General features: G+C 40.2%; 1 protein-coding gene across 1 annotated transcript in view; it reads right to left on the reverse strand.

The window, feature by feature from the left end:
* The window catches only part of CSMD2 (CUB and Sushi multiple domains 2), a 974,125-nt gene that overhangs the window by 47,061 nt on the left and 911,674 nt on the right, over window positions 1–15,390 (reverse strand). Inside the window, 5 exon segments of the mRNA XM_078157010.1 lie at window positions 1,805–1,987; window positions 4,022–4,195; window positions 4,823–5,011; window positions 11,914–12,087; window positions 12,990–13,163. Coding sequence (XP_078013136.1) covers window positions 1,805–1,987; window positions 4,022–4,195; window positions 4,823–5,011; window positions 11,914–12,087; window positions 12,990–13,163 — 894 coding nt within the window.

The following is a 15,390-nucleotide window of genomic DNA, read 5'->3' on the forward strand; positions in this document are numbered from 1 at the left end:
GCACTTAGTATGTGCCACTCATACATCAAATATAGTTCTAATGCTTAATAAAATCTGTTGAATAATTGATTGCCTAATTGATTAGAAATGCCAGACTGGATCAAATATATAGTCCCTCCAGTGCAGGAATCTGCCTCTCTGAGAAATGTTTGTTCTCCATGCATGAGACTTTGGGATTTAGATACGGAAGGGACCTCAAACATCACCTAGTTCTAGTTCCTCATTTTTTTACAGATGTAAAAAGTAAGGCCTAGAGAGAAGGGCTTGCCCAAGCTCACAGAACAAGTAAGCAGCAAAGCCTAGACCTAGACTCAAAGTTTAGGTCCTCAGCCTCTCAATCCAGGGCTCTTCCCATTATACCATGCCTCAACTTACCTCAAAGGTTAGAGGGGGCTCCAAATTGTCCCTTAAAAGCCTGTCATGCTAATATGAAAATGTTTTGCAAGACTACACATATACAACCTATATAAAATTACTTGCCTTCTCAATGAGGAGGAAGGGGATGGAGGGAAAGAGGGAGAGAATCTGGAACTCGAAATTTTAAAAACAAATGTTAAAAATTGTTTTTACCTGTAATTGGGGAAAAAATCAAATACTAAATATTTTTTAAAGCCTGTTATGGACCTGTCAATTACAAATTTCTTTCTTTAAGCCATTTTTAGTCTATACTATTTCCTAAAATTCCCAGAATGCCCCTAGCTAATTTAAAACATGATGTGGGGGCAGCTGGGTGGTGCAATAGATAGAGCACCGGCCCTGAAGTCAGGAGGACCTGAGTTCAAATCCGGCTTCAGACCAATCACTTGACACTTACTAGCTGTGACCCTGGGCAAGTCATTTAACCCCAACTGCCAAAAAAAATCCCCCCCAAAAACATGATGTGCCTCTGTGTGTGTGTGTGTGTGTGTGTGTGTGTGTGTGTGTGTGTGTTGGTATATATAAACACACACACAAACAGAATAATCAACAATTTGTTTTTCTGTTTTGAAACACCAATCCATCAGAGACCCAGTCCAAAAAACAAAGCCCCAAGGCATTTGGAGTAGTAATATTTGCTAGTTTCAATACTGTCAATTTTTAAATAGTATTTTTTGGTTCAATGCTTCTATTACCAATGGATGCTCTTTTATTATAGGTTTTATTTAGATATGAAAACAATGCCTACTATCATAAAGAAGTAGCTAGGTGGTACAGTGGCTAGAGTGTCTGGCCTGGAGTCCAGAGGATCTGAGTTTAACTCCAGCTTCAGACACTTACCAGCTATGTGAACTTAAGCAAGTCACTTAATTGCTGTATCACTGCTTAATCATCCATAACATGAAGATAATGACAACACCTGCCTCCCAGGGTTGTTGTGAGGACCAAATGAGATAATAATGTAAAAGCACTTAGTACAGTGCCTGGTATATAGTAAGCAGGATATCAAAGTTAGCTATTGTTATTATTAATATTTCCAATTTTATCCAAGTGAGGAAGATCGATTGAGTCCAAATATGAGAAGGATACTTAGGTGAATGAGGACAGAGATAAATCTAGGGTATATAAATTTGATCATCTCCAATCTCAGTATAGAGTTGGATTCTAGAAAACTTATTTTCCCCCAATACTAGAAAAGTTGGTTGAGAGGAAGGAAGAGAAAAGAAGTAAGAGCACTTTCTCTCAAATATTTTGCCCAATATTCTTGCTTTTTTATTTCTTGACCAAAGTTATGAACTTGGGTTATGAATTTCACTGGTCAATTCTGAGAAAAGGAATGGAGGAGGTGGGAGAGAACAGGCAATGGGAAGAAAATTTCATATGTTACCTTCACACTCAGGTTGAGTACCACTCCATGAGCCATTGACATGGCAAGTCCTCTCTGATGACCCTCGGAGCATGTAGCCGGGTTCACAGCTGAATCGCATCAGACTTCCAATAACAAACTCATCTCCCAGACGGATACCATGGGGAGGAATGCCTGGATCCCCACAAATTCCTACACTGCTACCTGCTGGTCAGAATCAAACAAATCCACTGTGTTAATGTGGCGTAAGGAATAGAAAATGGTGGAAATGAGAAGTGGGAAAGTTAATTCCTGGGACTGTAGGTGAAGATAAGAAGCCACGTGAACTAGTGAAATTAGGGACATTTACAGGACCAGTCTCAAGGCAAGAGTATTAATTTCCTTTAAAAATCTGGCTGTGTTAGATGACCTCATATTATTTCAAAATATTATTTCCTTGTCTCATGTGTCTACCACAGAGGTCAAGTAGAAATCAGAAGGAAGTGCTCATGACCATTGGGAACAACCCAGCTATTTCTAACACTATAAAAAGGGAAAGTAAGCATGAGAACTTCATGAGCCTAAAACTGTACTAATCTTTCAAAGGCAAAGTGTAGCTTCATGGACTTCAAAATATAGAGTTTTTAGGTCAGTTAGGTAAAGTTATAAGATTTTAATGTCTTCCTCTAGGATTCACTCTGACCAAAAAAAAAAATCTAAAATCTAGCCAAAAGAGCATCTTTCTTTAGGATCTTTTACCAATTGTTAGATAAAGTCAGTGGGTATTCCTCCATCTTTCTTTTTTTCACACCTAACACTCAGGTATATTTAGCAGCATTCATTCAATCAACAGATATTTACTGAATACTTAGTATATTGTGGGGAATACTATCAAGGATAAAGGTAATGCAAAAGCTTAAATTCATGACTGAGGGACAGAAGATGATAAAAAGACATCATGGAATCTAGGAGTTGGAAGGGACCTCAGAAGGCATAAATAACTGATATTTATAGCGTTTTAAAGTTTGCAAAGTGCCTTAAATCCCTTGTCTTTTTTGAACTTCACAACGACCCTGTGAGTGAAACTTCAAGAAGCTGAGTGGTTTGCCCAGGCTCATATTGCTGCTACTCAGCATTACAGGCAGATCTTCCTAACTAAATCCAGCATTTGATTTATTAAGCTACCCTGCCTTCCTAAGAGTCAAATCAAGTGGTAATGAAGGCTTGAACCCTGGGAGTAGGAGTAGAAATGGAAAGGGATAGCCATGAGATATCTTGGAGATAGAATTGACAGGACTTGGTGACTGACTCAATACAGATGCTGAGAAAGCAGTAAGAGTTTCTCTGAGGTTGTGATCACTGTCAGTAGAGGGAGCCTTTGAGAAATGTTGCGGCCAAAGAATTTACCACCCTATAAAACAATGAGTTTGGACCAGCTGACTTCTAAGCTATCTTCTAATTCTCTATCTATGATCCTACAAGTATCCAAAGCCATAGAGAAGAGTGATTAGATTTATTCTGTTTACATTCAGAGAACAGAAAGGGTTTGAAGGAGATTAATGGACCAATGGGGGGAAATTTGGGGAGGCAGATTTTAGCAATAATATATGGAAGACTTTGTTCCTCGCCCCAGTATAAATCACCCTAGGTAAGATAACATTTTAAGCCACTTATACCTGAGTGTGAATGAATTTATCAAATCTTTTCCTGAAGTGGGGTTTCATAAGGAGAAAAAAATGTGTGACCAAAGTCTTTGATGGAAGCTTCATTTCTCACCTCAATGACTGTGGAATGGCCTTACTATACAAATGACCTATAAAGCATGCTGTGTTCCTTCCACTAAGTTCTCCAAAATTTCTGTTCTATAAATAAATACCAGGCCTGGTATTCCTGCTAAGCAGCCTATCTCCTCCATTATCCTCCAGCATCCTTGTATCAAACAGCCCACAAAAGTTAGGCTAGTTTGAGGAAGGAGAGAAAGGAAACTAGACAGAAAGGAAGACACAAAAATGATAAAGGGAAAAAGGATGGGTAGCAGAAACTCTATGCCTGGATTTAATAGAGACATCTGAGAGAATGAAGTACCACTCTAAACTTTCAAGTTCTGTAGAAGACCAGAAAATGCTACATGTGGTAACACAATCTGACTCAGCCAGGTCTTCCAAATGGTTATAATGGACTTCACCCAAGCGTTGCATGAGGCCAATAAAAAGCAACCAATCTTTCGCTCTTCCCAGGCTACGTTCCCTATGTTCACACCTGAACAATGTGGTAGAGAGCCACTCCAGTGTCCATCCAGCTGGCACATGCGGGTGGCATTGCCGATCAAAGTTCTCTTGCCCATGCAGTTATAACGCACAACTGATCCCACGGTATAGCTGTCCCCTGAGATCTGGGAATGGGGTGGAGAACCAGGATGACCACAGGAGACCACTGGAAGAGATAAAAAATAAAGAATCTAGCAACTCTAAATAATCATGGCATTTGTAATGATCATAGGAACCAAATCTAGGTTTCCCAGAGAAGGTAATATAAAATCCTTGGAAATATTTGCGGGAAATGTTATTTCAAAATACATAACACACATAATATATATGTATATAAAACACATATAAAATATATAACATATATATACACACACACATATTTTTTTCCCTTGGTTGAATGGCCTGAAGTTTTTCATCTACTGACTGTATAATTTTCTCCTAGATAATTTAAAACCTATCTGAAATTCCCACTGAAATGTCATTTATATATAACGATGATGGCTCTTATTTTCAGCAAGGACAGGGAAGATTATGACCTTCAAATAGGGAAGAAAACCATCATAGAATCTCAGAGTTAAAAGAGACCTCAGAAGCCATTGAGTCTAACCCAGACCTGACCAGGAATCTCCTCCACGACATCTCTAATATCTAGACTCTGTCTTCAGACAGAGTTACTCCAATGAGGAGGAACCCAGTACCTCCCAAGATAGTTCATTCTACTTGAAGATAGTTCTAATTGTGAGGAGGCTTTCCCTTATATTAAGACTAAAACTGAGCTACTTTGTTAACTTACAGAGACACTGGGGGAGGAATCGGTCCCATGTACCATCCCCCTGGCAAGTCAACACATGTGTCCCAAGTAAGTAGTAACCATGGTTGCACTGATAAGACACAGAGGTTCCAAAGCTAAAACGGTGGGGGCCACTTGACTGGATATGCCGGATGCTATTTTCTTGATGTCCAGGGTCTGTACAGTTGATGACTGCAAATAAATGACAGAGAAGTCAAAGTATTACAAGGGAAATGAGGATTTCCTGCCAAAATTAAAAATAATAAATGTAAAATCCAAGTTGGCATACATTTCCTTTATAGCAAGAGTCCCTAAGCTGGCAACAAGTAAGGGACAGTGGTGATAAACTCACACAGGAACAGAGGCCACTAAACCATACATGAGGATCCATGCAGCCAAATATTTGACTTAGAAAATCATATATTAACATTATCTCTGTTCTACTGTATTTTAACTTATTTATTTTGTTAAATATTTCCCAATTACATTTTAATCTAGTTCTAATTCCACTCAGAAGTGTTGAGGTCTTTGGCCTCCCTCTCACCACTCAGGCTAAGTGACACCTCTGATTAAGGAGGTGCCATGCTCCTTGCTGATGGACCACACAGGTTGGGGGAGAGGGAGTGTGGAATGAAGGTGGCTCTGGAATGAAGTACTTTGGAAAATAGCATGTAATAATCTTTTTGATCTCTCAGGATGAGAGAGTACTTCTTCAGGTGCTGTACTACTGAATCAGAGATAGGAAAAGTCTCATATGTATTTACTACAGAAGAGGGACTATGGAGCTCATTACAATTGTTTTAAGCCTATATTTTTCCCATACTTCTTTCCCCTCCCAGCTGTGCCTATATATTCCTATTTTCTCTATCCTGGCATGCCCTGGAATTACGGGGAGTGGAAGGTAGGTGACTTCTACCAGGCATATGCTGGTTTTTAGACATCTAGGAACTGGTATAGGTAAAGGAGGGAATTTCTAGGATATTTTATTGGTACAGAAATCATTTAGTGTACCGAGAAATAAAATGTACTTTAAGGTCCTGAAAGAATTAGTTTGTCAGGAATAAAAACCAGCAACAACAATAATAAGAGCATGCTCATGCATTTAGACAGTGTTTCATAAATTCTATAGGAATTTCATAGTGTGTTACAGAATTTATAAAGTGCTTTCTCTGTAGGGTGGTCCAGTGATAAGGAAAACCAGTTTCTGAATACTGGTGGAAGAGAAAAAGCCAGAAGTGACCAGGGAGTTTGGAGTGTTTCAAAAGATCAACTGATAAGCAGTTATGTGAGGGAGTGGTATAAGGCCCAGGCAGTCACCATACCACACTTAGAGCAGGTGACAAGATACTAATCTCTGACATGAATGTAGAAATACTCCTCATGGCAGCAATGCAGCATGTGTTTCCCAGGAAAGTTTGTTTGTACTTGGGAACAGTTGGTGAGTAACAAAGCACCAAAATTAAGAAGATATGACAAATGAGAGAACTATTTCAATGATTTATCAGGAGTGTTTTATGTCGGTGCTTTTTTCAGAGGCAACTAATCTCTCTTCATTTGGAAAATATTTAAGTTCTAGGAGGAGATTCTTACATCATGGTCCCTTTGGTAATATAGTGAAACTTATGACTCCCTTCTCACAATGTTTTTAAAGGCATAAAATAAAATTTTATGTATTTGGGGTTACAAAGGAACCAATTATACTGAAATACAGTAATCAAACTATTAAGGGGTAAGAGAAGAGAGAAAAATTGAGTTCATGAACTCTCAGTTAGGAATCCCTGGTCTAGAGAAACAATTTCCTCTCTAATCTTCAGTTTACCAAGTAAGTAAAGCAGTCCTCATCAGGATTGAAGAAATGATTAAAAGAAAAGCAAAAAAAACAATCAAACAAAAAAAAATCACACTTTGATGAAGCAGAGGAGAATCTGAAATAGTGTTAAGAGGTTGGAAAGTAAAAGAATATGACAAAGAGAAAGAAGAGAAAGAACTGAGAAACAACCCATTTATTGGTGCTCAGATCGGAGAAGTGACTTATTCAGGGTCACATGGTTTATTAGTTGTACAGCCCAGATTAGAACCCAGGCCTTCTGATTCCCAGGACAATGCTCTTCCCACTATGAAATTAGATTGATAAAGGATTTCTCAGGACAGGAACAGGATCATCTACTTGGCAGTGGTCACAGCTTAGAAGACCTTGGAGAAAGAAGGGCACTAAGAAGCACAACATGCCCTATCTTCTTGCTGCTGACAGAGTTGGAGTAGACAAATGATTAGTGATCAGGGAAGCACTTCAAGCTTATCGCTTTAGGTTTCAAACATCCTAATCTGTTGGTAGGATGAAAGACAACTCATAGCACCCAAATTGCATTTTCCATCTAACTGCAGCTGTTACTGAAGAAGCTAATGGTATGTGTGAGCATTAAGCCATTAGGATAGAAGCAACTTTCCTAGTAAGATACGTTTCTACTTATCTCCTGTAGTGCCCCTTTAAATGACAAATCTTATATAATGATAACAACATAGTCCTAGAGTTGTTTTCCTAGGTGCTCTCCTCTTGAAGGCAGCTAGGTGGCACCATAGTGCACAAAGCACTGGGCCTGGAGTCAAGATGACCTGAGTTCAAATGTACATTCAGACACTTGCTATTTGTGTGACCTTGGGCAAGTCACTTAACCTGTCTGCCTTAATCTGCTGGAGGCAAATCCAGCACCCATATGGGGTCATGAAGAGTCAGACAACAAAAACAACAAACGCTTTCCTCACAACTACCACGTGATGTAGGCAGTGGAAGTATCATCCTTTGCTGATAGAAGGTGGCTGGTGGCCTAGTAGAGAGGGTTCAAATCTGTAGTCAAACACTTAGTAGCTGCGTGACCCTGGGCAAGTCATTTAACCTGTGTTTGTTTCAGGTTTTCCATCTGTAAAATGAGGACAGTAACAGAATTGACCTCCTGGTTACTGAGAGGGCCAAATGAGATAATGTTTTTTAAAGTGCTTGGCACAGCGTCTGGCACGTAATGGGCGCTACATAAATGCCAGTTATTATTTGTGTTACTCTTGTATTTGATAAACTGAAGGTCTAAGAGACTGAGTGATTTGTTCAGGATGACAGAACCAACAAGAAGTATCTGAAACGAGGCCCCATAACCTCGCGTTCAGCACTCCAGCCGTCAGACCAGTTTCTCATCTGTAAAATGAGCAGAAGGAAATGGCAAATAGTAACTTCCTAAAAGACCACAAGATGGCGATGCTTCTCCACAGAAATTCTCAGTCTTCTGCGAGCACGGCGTGTGAGCGCGCGCGCACACACACACATATACACACACACACACACACACACACACACACACACACTCACTCAACCTCCCCCTTTTCTTACTCTCCCCCATGTGCATTTTGCTTCCTTAATTGATCATTATCACAGAACTGTTGCAAATATTTTTAAAACCCTTTCTTAGAGGAGATCCAAATGACTAGGACCATTATACCTTGGTATTTTTTTTCTATTTTAAAAAGACAAAAACTAATTTTCCTTCTGTTGTGAATCCATGGGCCTCAGTGTAAAACAGCCAACTCTTTCCTATCTCTGGTGTTCTTCACTGAGTCAGTCAAACATTTATTAAGGACCTACCCTATAAACAGTGCATACTTGGAAGGGATTTCAGAGTTCATCTACAACAGCACTGACAAGGGGCTATTCAGTATGTAGATGAATACCTCCACTGAAAAGGCACCTTACTACTCCCAAGGGATAATCATCATTCTCCTTTAGGACAGCTAGAATTGTTAGAAAATTTTTTTCTCTCCATTGTGCCACAATCAGCCCCGCTCCCGTGACAACCATTGCACTTGCACTTACGTTTCACACTAGTCCCTTCCTGGTCAAGCAGAACAAGTCTAATTCCTTTCCCATTTGATAGCCCTTTGCTTTAAAGAAGACAATTATCAAGCCTCACATATTCATTAAGCATATGGGAGGGGGAGTCAGCCCAGGACAATTACCATCCCCTACTTAAAGTAGGTAACAAGAAGCTACCCCCTGACACCCTTAACCAGGGTGATAACACATCTCAACTGTTCACCCAATCAACAATCACAGACTTCCAACTAAGTGTGAAAAACCATCAATCAACTGAGATGTCTTAGAAAATCACTGGATAAAGCAGGTCCTATAGAAGACTGTACTTAGTAGATCCTTAATAAAAGTTTGTTGACTGACTCACTGAAGAAAACTAAAGACAAGAAAGAGTTGCCTGTTTCGTACTGAGGGCCAGGAATCCACAGTAGATGGAAAACTGGCTTTTGTCTTTTTAAAACAGAGGACTACTACAGTATAAAAGCTCCATTAACTTGGATTCAATAAAAGAAAGCAAATGTTGCCTAGTTTCTTTGGATTGGTTGGCTTGGTCACATCCTGTGGGCATGCACAAAACCAAGAGATGTGTGTCTAGCAGAAGCTTCCAGTCAGGCCTTGACAAAGATCTCAGCTTCCCTGCCCTCCCTCTATGCACAGAAATATTGTGAACTACACAGGATCAGAGAACTTCAGAGGATTTGGCTTTTTCATCGACACCCTAAAAAGCATTCCAAATAGCTGTGGCTGGCTGTAGTATCTGAACTGAGAGCCCATGATAGACTGAGTACATTGAGGAAAGGCATGTTCAAGGCTCTATGGGAAGTCCAGAAGAAAGCCTATATCACAGCTAAGTAGAACATCTATGATATCACGATCTGTACAATAAGCATTCTTCATCCACTTTTTCTTTTGAGTGGATTAGTAGTTCAAACTCTCTTCAATAAATACAGATCTCTTTTAGGATATCCTGCAATGTTCTAGGGCTTGAATGCAATCAACACAATGTCAACTGAAATGACTGTTCAATGATTACTGATGAATATCAAAAAAGATACAAAACAGAGAGATATATGCTTGTGGAAGGGATTTACCACTGTCATGGAAGCTATCCAGTACAGAATTCATAGGGAAGAGAGATTTCCTATATACAGTGTGATATTCTGAGAGCCTCCTATTTATGGTGACAAAGAGTTCTCAGAGAATTTATAATCCAGTAGGGAAAGAAGATAAGCAGAGATAACTGTCACATACATTAGAATATGATAAGCTAGAAGATCACTCTGGAAACATCAATTCTAGTAGCTTGATGAGAAGAGATTTCATAGAAATAGTGGTATCTTCTGAGTCTTGAAAAATGAGTAAGAAGTCAAGGTTTGGTGATGGTGTTTGGGGTTAGCAAACTAGGCATAGGGAAGAAAGTAAACAAAAATGTAGGGCCAGGAAAACGTGGAATGTATTTGATGGACAGAAAGTAGTACATTCCAGTTCAGCACCCACAGCAATCACTGAGGGCAGAAATCTTTGACAAGTCATTCCTCATCACCATCAGCCACTGCTGATCAATTGCCACCAACAGGCAAATAGGCAGAAGGACATTAGGAGTAGCATAACCCACCAGTCCTGCTTCTAGCCAAACTCTGACAGCCATCAACCGGGGAGGCAGCCATTCCCACCAACTGCTGGCCAATGGCCAGCCGCAGGGCAGGCAAGACAACCTGGCTGAAACATTAAGGCACCCTGAAGGAAAAGCAGGAGGCAGCATGTGGGCAGGCAAGTAAATCATCGGCACCACCTTAACCACCATCTCCCCTCAGACCCTGATGAAGACAGAACAGCACCCTGAGCCCAGGAGCCTAGGGAATAATAATGCTGCAGCACAGTGTCCTCAGTCATTATCCTGGGAAGCAACCCAGGTGGAGATGCACCCTGCCAACTTCTCCTGTAGGTACTATAGTCATGTCTACTGGAAACCCAGAAAAGAAAGTTCTTGTCACCATAGTCCTTGGCCCTTTTCAATGGTTCAACATTAGAAAATGATATGATTTTATCAGTGGAAATGACATTAAAGAAGGGGCAATTACTATCTCCTTTGCTGCTATACCTTAAGATCCATAAGACTTTTCCATCTGATTTGTAGCTGTGCTTTTCCATATGTGTTGTCTTTCCTACCAGAATGTGAGCTCCTTGAGGGCAGGGGCTTGTTTTACTTTTCTATTTGCAACTTCAGCACCTAGCACAGTGCTTTGCACACAGTAAGTACTTGATAAATGTTTCAGTTATTCATTCATTTTGACTTGAATGTGGAGCAGATGAAGAGAGGGTTATGTGAATTATGCCTAGAAAGAGCTAGATTTTGCATTATCTTTAATAATATCCCATTGTAGAATCTGGTCTTTATTTGAGCAAGGAAGTGATACATTAGAACAGCGCATTAAGGAAATCAATTTAGCAGTAAGTGCGTCAGGGAGACAGGTTAAGAGGCTAATAACAGCAGAAAGAGCCTGAACTAGGGTGTTAACAGTAGAAATTGTGAGAGAATGGTTGAGAAATATATATTGCAGAGACCATATCAGCTAGACAAAGAAATGTCAATCTTCCCAAAAAAGTATTAGCAGCAGTTCAGTGTGAGACCAAAACTGCCTGGGAATTAAGAAAGATCATGACCTCATCCACAGAGGTGCCCAAGACAAAGCTGTTCTTCACAGAGGATGTGGCAAAGTTGATGGAGCTGGAGCTAGGCTCAAGTTCCACTTCCGGATTAAGATGTTACTGGCAGATGCATCACACCACCAGACAAGTTACCCAGCCTCTCTTAGCCCTGGGCAACACTTGAAGGTGGTAAGTTACACAGAAGGTGCTCATCTACATTGACAGAGGATGTTCCTCACTGGAAGGTCCACACACTGAGGAAATCACAAATCCATAAAAAAAAATACCTTTACATAAGAATGGCTATTTATGCATCACTTTGCAACTTAAAAAGGTAAACTTTGTAAAACATTTGGAACAATTTTTGAAGGTTTTTGAGGGGGAGAGTTATAAGATCAAATATGTATACCAAGATCCTAGGGTTGGCAAAGATATGAAGGATGGCTTAGAGAGGACAGAATCTGAAGGTGTGATGACTTTTTAGGAGGCTAAGCTTATGCTGTCATGGAAGACCTTCTTTGTTCTTGGGCTCCAGAAATCCAAGAGGAGTCAGAGACAAAGGATGTGTATACCATGCAGGAGGACTTACTTCTGCAGACAGGCAATGCATTGCTCCATTGACCATTGGCCAGGCACTGGGCTCCTGAAGGTCCCTCTGCTACATATCCCTCATTGCAGACAAACTTCACCATGTCATTGAGGTTAAATTGACTGCCCTGTGTGATGCCATTAGCTGGATTGCCTGGGTGTCCACAGGTGATAGCTGCAAACAAAATAGGAGAACAGTGACTATAGCAGCTCAGTCTAATGCTGAAAGTCTAATTTGGGCAGCTTGAGTCCTGGGATAGAATAGAACACTGGCACAGGAAGTTAAAATGGGACTCTTTGTATATATGTGTGTGAGGAAGGGTATAATATAGAACATGGCTGAGAGCTTCATCTTACTCTATACCCAAAAGGCTGCCAAGAATTGGGCTGATGGGTAGTACCTTTTTATACCCTGGGGAAAAAGTGTAACCATGCGGGTCCATATCCCAGTATAGTGGAAAATCAACCATATTCTATATCCCATAATTTAGCTGGAAACAATCTTTCAGTCGTCATGGCTACAAGCAAACTTGGTCATTAAGCAAAGCCTGTCTTTTGAGTGCTGCCATCTTTCTTTTCAGGGCCCTCTTTCTTCCCTACCCAAGGTGTGTCCCATCTTGATTAACATATAATATTGTAGTGTTAACCAATTATTCAGGGCATGACTTCCTAGGTTGATTTGCTCTTTGAAAGTGGATTCCTGAATACTGAAAAGCCTTTAACAGCCACAAGAATGAAGTTATAATGGTGGAATAACAGGTAATGAAAAGAAAGGTATAAAATATTTTTAATGCTAGGTCTTCTCCTTTTACATCTCATCAAAAAGCAAACTGGCTCCAATCTCTGCTCTAAAGTTCCTTAATTTTTCCACTCTAAACTGAAGGACTGAGTCTAATGAATTGGATTGGATTTGAACCAGAGACTCTCTTCTTCAATGTTCCCAAGAGAAAGACATGTGAGATACATGTCTTACTCCACTCCATACTCCAAACCACTTTCCAACTCATTGTCTTTGAATATAAACACTGTCTGTTCTTATTTTTCATTACTACTAGGGAATGCTATTATCATACTTACGCACACAGAAAGGGGTCTTCCCTGACCAGTGATGGTCCTGCTGGCAGATGCGCACTGACATCCCAATTAGGCGAAAACCAGGGTTGCATTGGTATACCACACTGCCCCGATAGCTGTAGTTCTCACCATTGATTTGTCCATTGACGATTAGCTCGGGGGTCCCACAGTGTCCAGCTTTGGAGACCCCAGAGGAAAGGAAGTAAAAAAGAACAATTAATCCACATTTGATGAGAGAAATCCTTGGGAAAGGATATTCTCTTCCTTTCTTTCTATGTTGGGAGTTGGAAGGGAGAGAGGCTAGAATAGTAAGGAGGGATTCCAAAAAACAATAGCCATGTGGTTACTACTAACACTGAGAGATTAGCCAGCTAAATGCGACCACCTACTATCCAATCAATTCCACTCAACAGCTACCTTAGGAGACAATGTTGAGAGATTCTGAGATTCTTAGAAGTAAATCATCCCTGTTCCCTCCCTGTCTCACAGAGATCCTCTTCCTTATCACAACCACATCTACTGAACATCTGCTATATGTAGGGCCCCCTATCAGGAGCTGAGTCTTGTGACAAAAGGTTGAGTTTGAACATAAGCAAATATTAAATTCAAACAAGCAGTTACCTTGAAAATATTTTGCTTAATAACAAGTGATTAGGCTGAATTTAATCCTAAACCAGTTATGTGTGTTTCAACATGGCCTAAAGGTACATATAATGCCTCAAGGTCTTTAAGAGACATACTTCTCTTAGGACAGGGTTACTGGGGCTCTTTGGACTAAACAGGACGAATCTGAAGTGAGACCTCCTGTCTATCTAAACACAGTGCCCACGTTGTGTGCACCAGACTCCCTTCTGTACCACCTGGCTCATGTCCTTACCTATATGGTAATTAGCAGCTCCTCTTCTCCCAGCCACTACCTGTGTCTCACTTATTTCAAAACGTTACTCTAAAACACACCTTATCTAGGAAACCTTACCCCACGATAATCTCTCCTTCACTAGGATGTATACATTTGGCTTTGAATTTTTCAAGGCTCTGTAATTACCTTAGTGTGAGTATTCACTCCACCAACACAGATTACAACCCTTTTATAATCTATTAGATGGTCTTCAAGAATTCTGGCCAAAATATTCTTCATCCTGTGGCCACCCTGGTGATGAGCCTGCTTGTCTCTCTGTAGCTATCTAGAGAGCTAGAAGGCACAGTGGAAAAAGTCCTGGCCTGGAATCAGGAAGAACTGAGTTCAAATCCAGGCTCAGACATTTGCTAGCTATGTGACCTTGGGTATGTCATTTAACCTCTATTTGCCTCAGTTTCTTCATCTGTGAAATAGGGATAATAATAGCACCTACCTACCAAGGCTGCTGTGAAGATCAAATGAAATAACATTTGTAAAGCACTTAGCACAGTGCCTGGCACACAGTATGCACTCTGTATAGATGCCAGCTATTGTTATTACTGCTACTATTATTATTAATCCCCACTTGTCCAGAGGGAGCTTATTCCCCCGAGACTGCTCTAATCTTGCCAGTCTAGACACTCCCTTTCTTTCTCTTAAGACACCCAAGGTAAAATTTTGGATTTTCAAGACTACATTACCTATGACTATGACACAGAAGGTGTAATACAATAATGATATCTTACATCTAGATGTAAGATAATCTTAATTTTGCAGCAGAGACCCATTTCCAACTACCTCCCATTTAGTCCTGTCCTGTCAAAGGGCATGCTTCACCTGCGACAGACTGTTCTATAAAAAGACACCAATGTGGCTAATATGAAGATTCATGTGTATTATTCCTGATTGTGCATCTACCATATTTCTGATTCCTTTTTAATTCATTTTTGGTGGCTCATCTGTGCTTCCCACAACTTTCTGGAGTCCAGGCTTCCAGTAGTCCTTAGTTAATACTAGCAAGAATGGGGAAGGCTAACATATGCCAAATCCCATTAACCACATTATCTGTATTCTCACCCTGCTGCTGCTGCTGACCTCCCATCCATTCCTTTCTCTTTATCTCTCCCAAGCCCAGGGAAATGTTCATAAAAAGCTCCTTAAAAGAACATTCAAAAGGACTCCTCAAAAAGGACATATAAAAAGGACATAACAGACACATATAATTCCCATCAATAATAAAAAGGAATCATTTCACTGTAGAATCAGTATACATTAAGAGTTCCTCTAGCCTGGGGCACAAACTATTTTGCAGAGTTCCTCTACACTAGTAGTGTCAAACTCAAGTAGAAGTAGATCCCTGCAGGCTTAGAAAACCACAAATTAACATTATCTATATTGTATTGTATTTTTATTTATTTTGTTAAAACATTTCCCAATTACATTTTAGTCTAGTTCACATAGAACTGAGTAGTTTTGTGGGCTGCTTAGAGACTGCTAGTGTGTCAC

The sequence above is a fragment of the Phascolarctos cinereus genome, unplaced genomic scaffold (assembly GCF_003287225.1).
Source record: "Phascolarctos cinereus isolate Bilbo 61053 unplaced genomic scaffold, phaCin_HiC Scaffold_726;HRSCAF=1367, whole genome shotgun sequence".
NCBI classification, from domain to species: Eukaryota; Metazoa; Chordata; class Mammalia; order Diprotodontia; family Phascolarctidae; genus Phascolarctos; species Phascolarctos cinereus.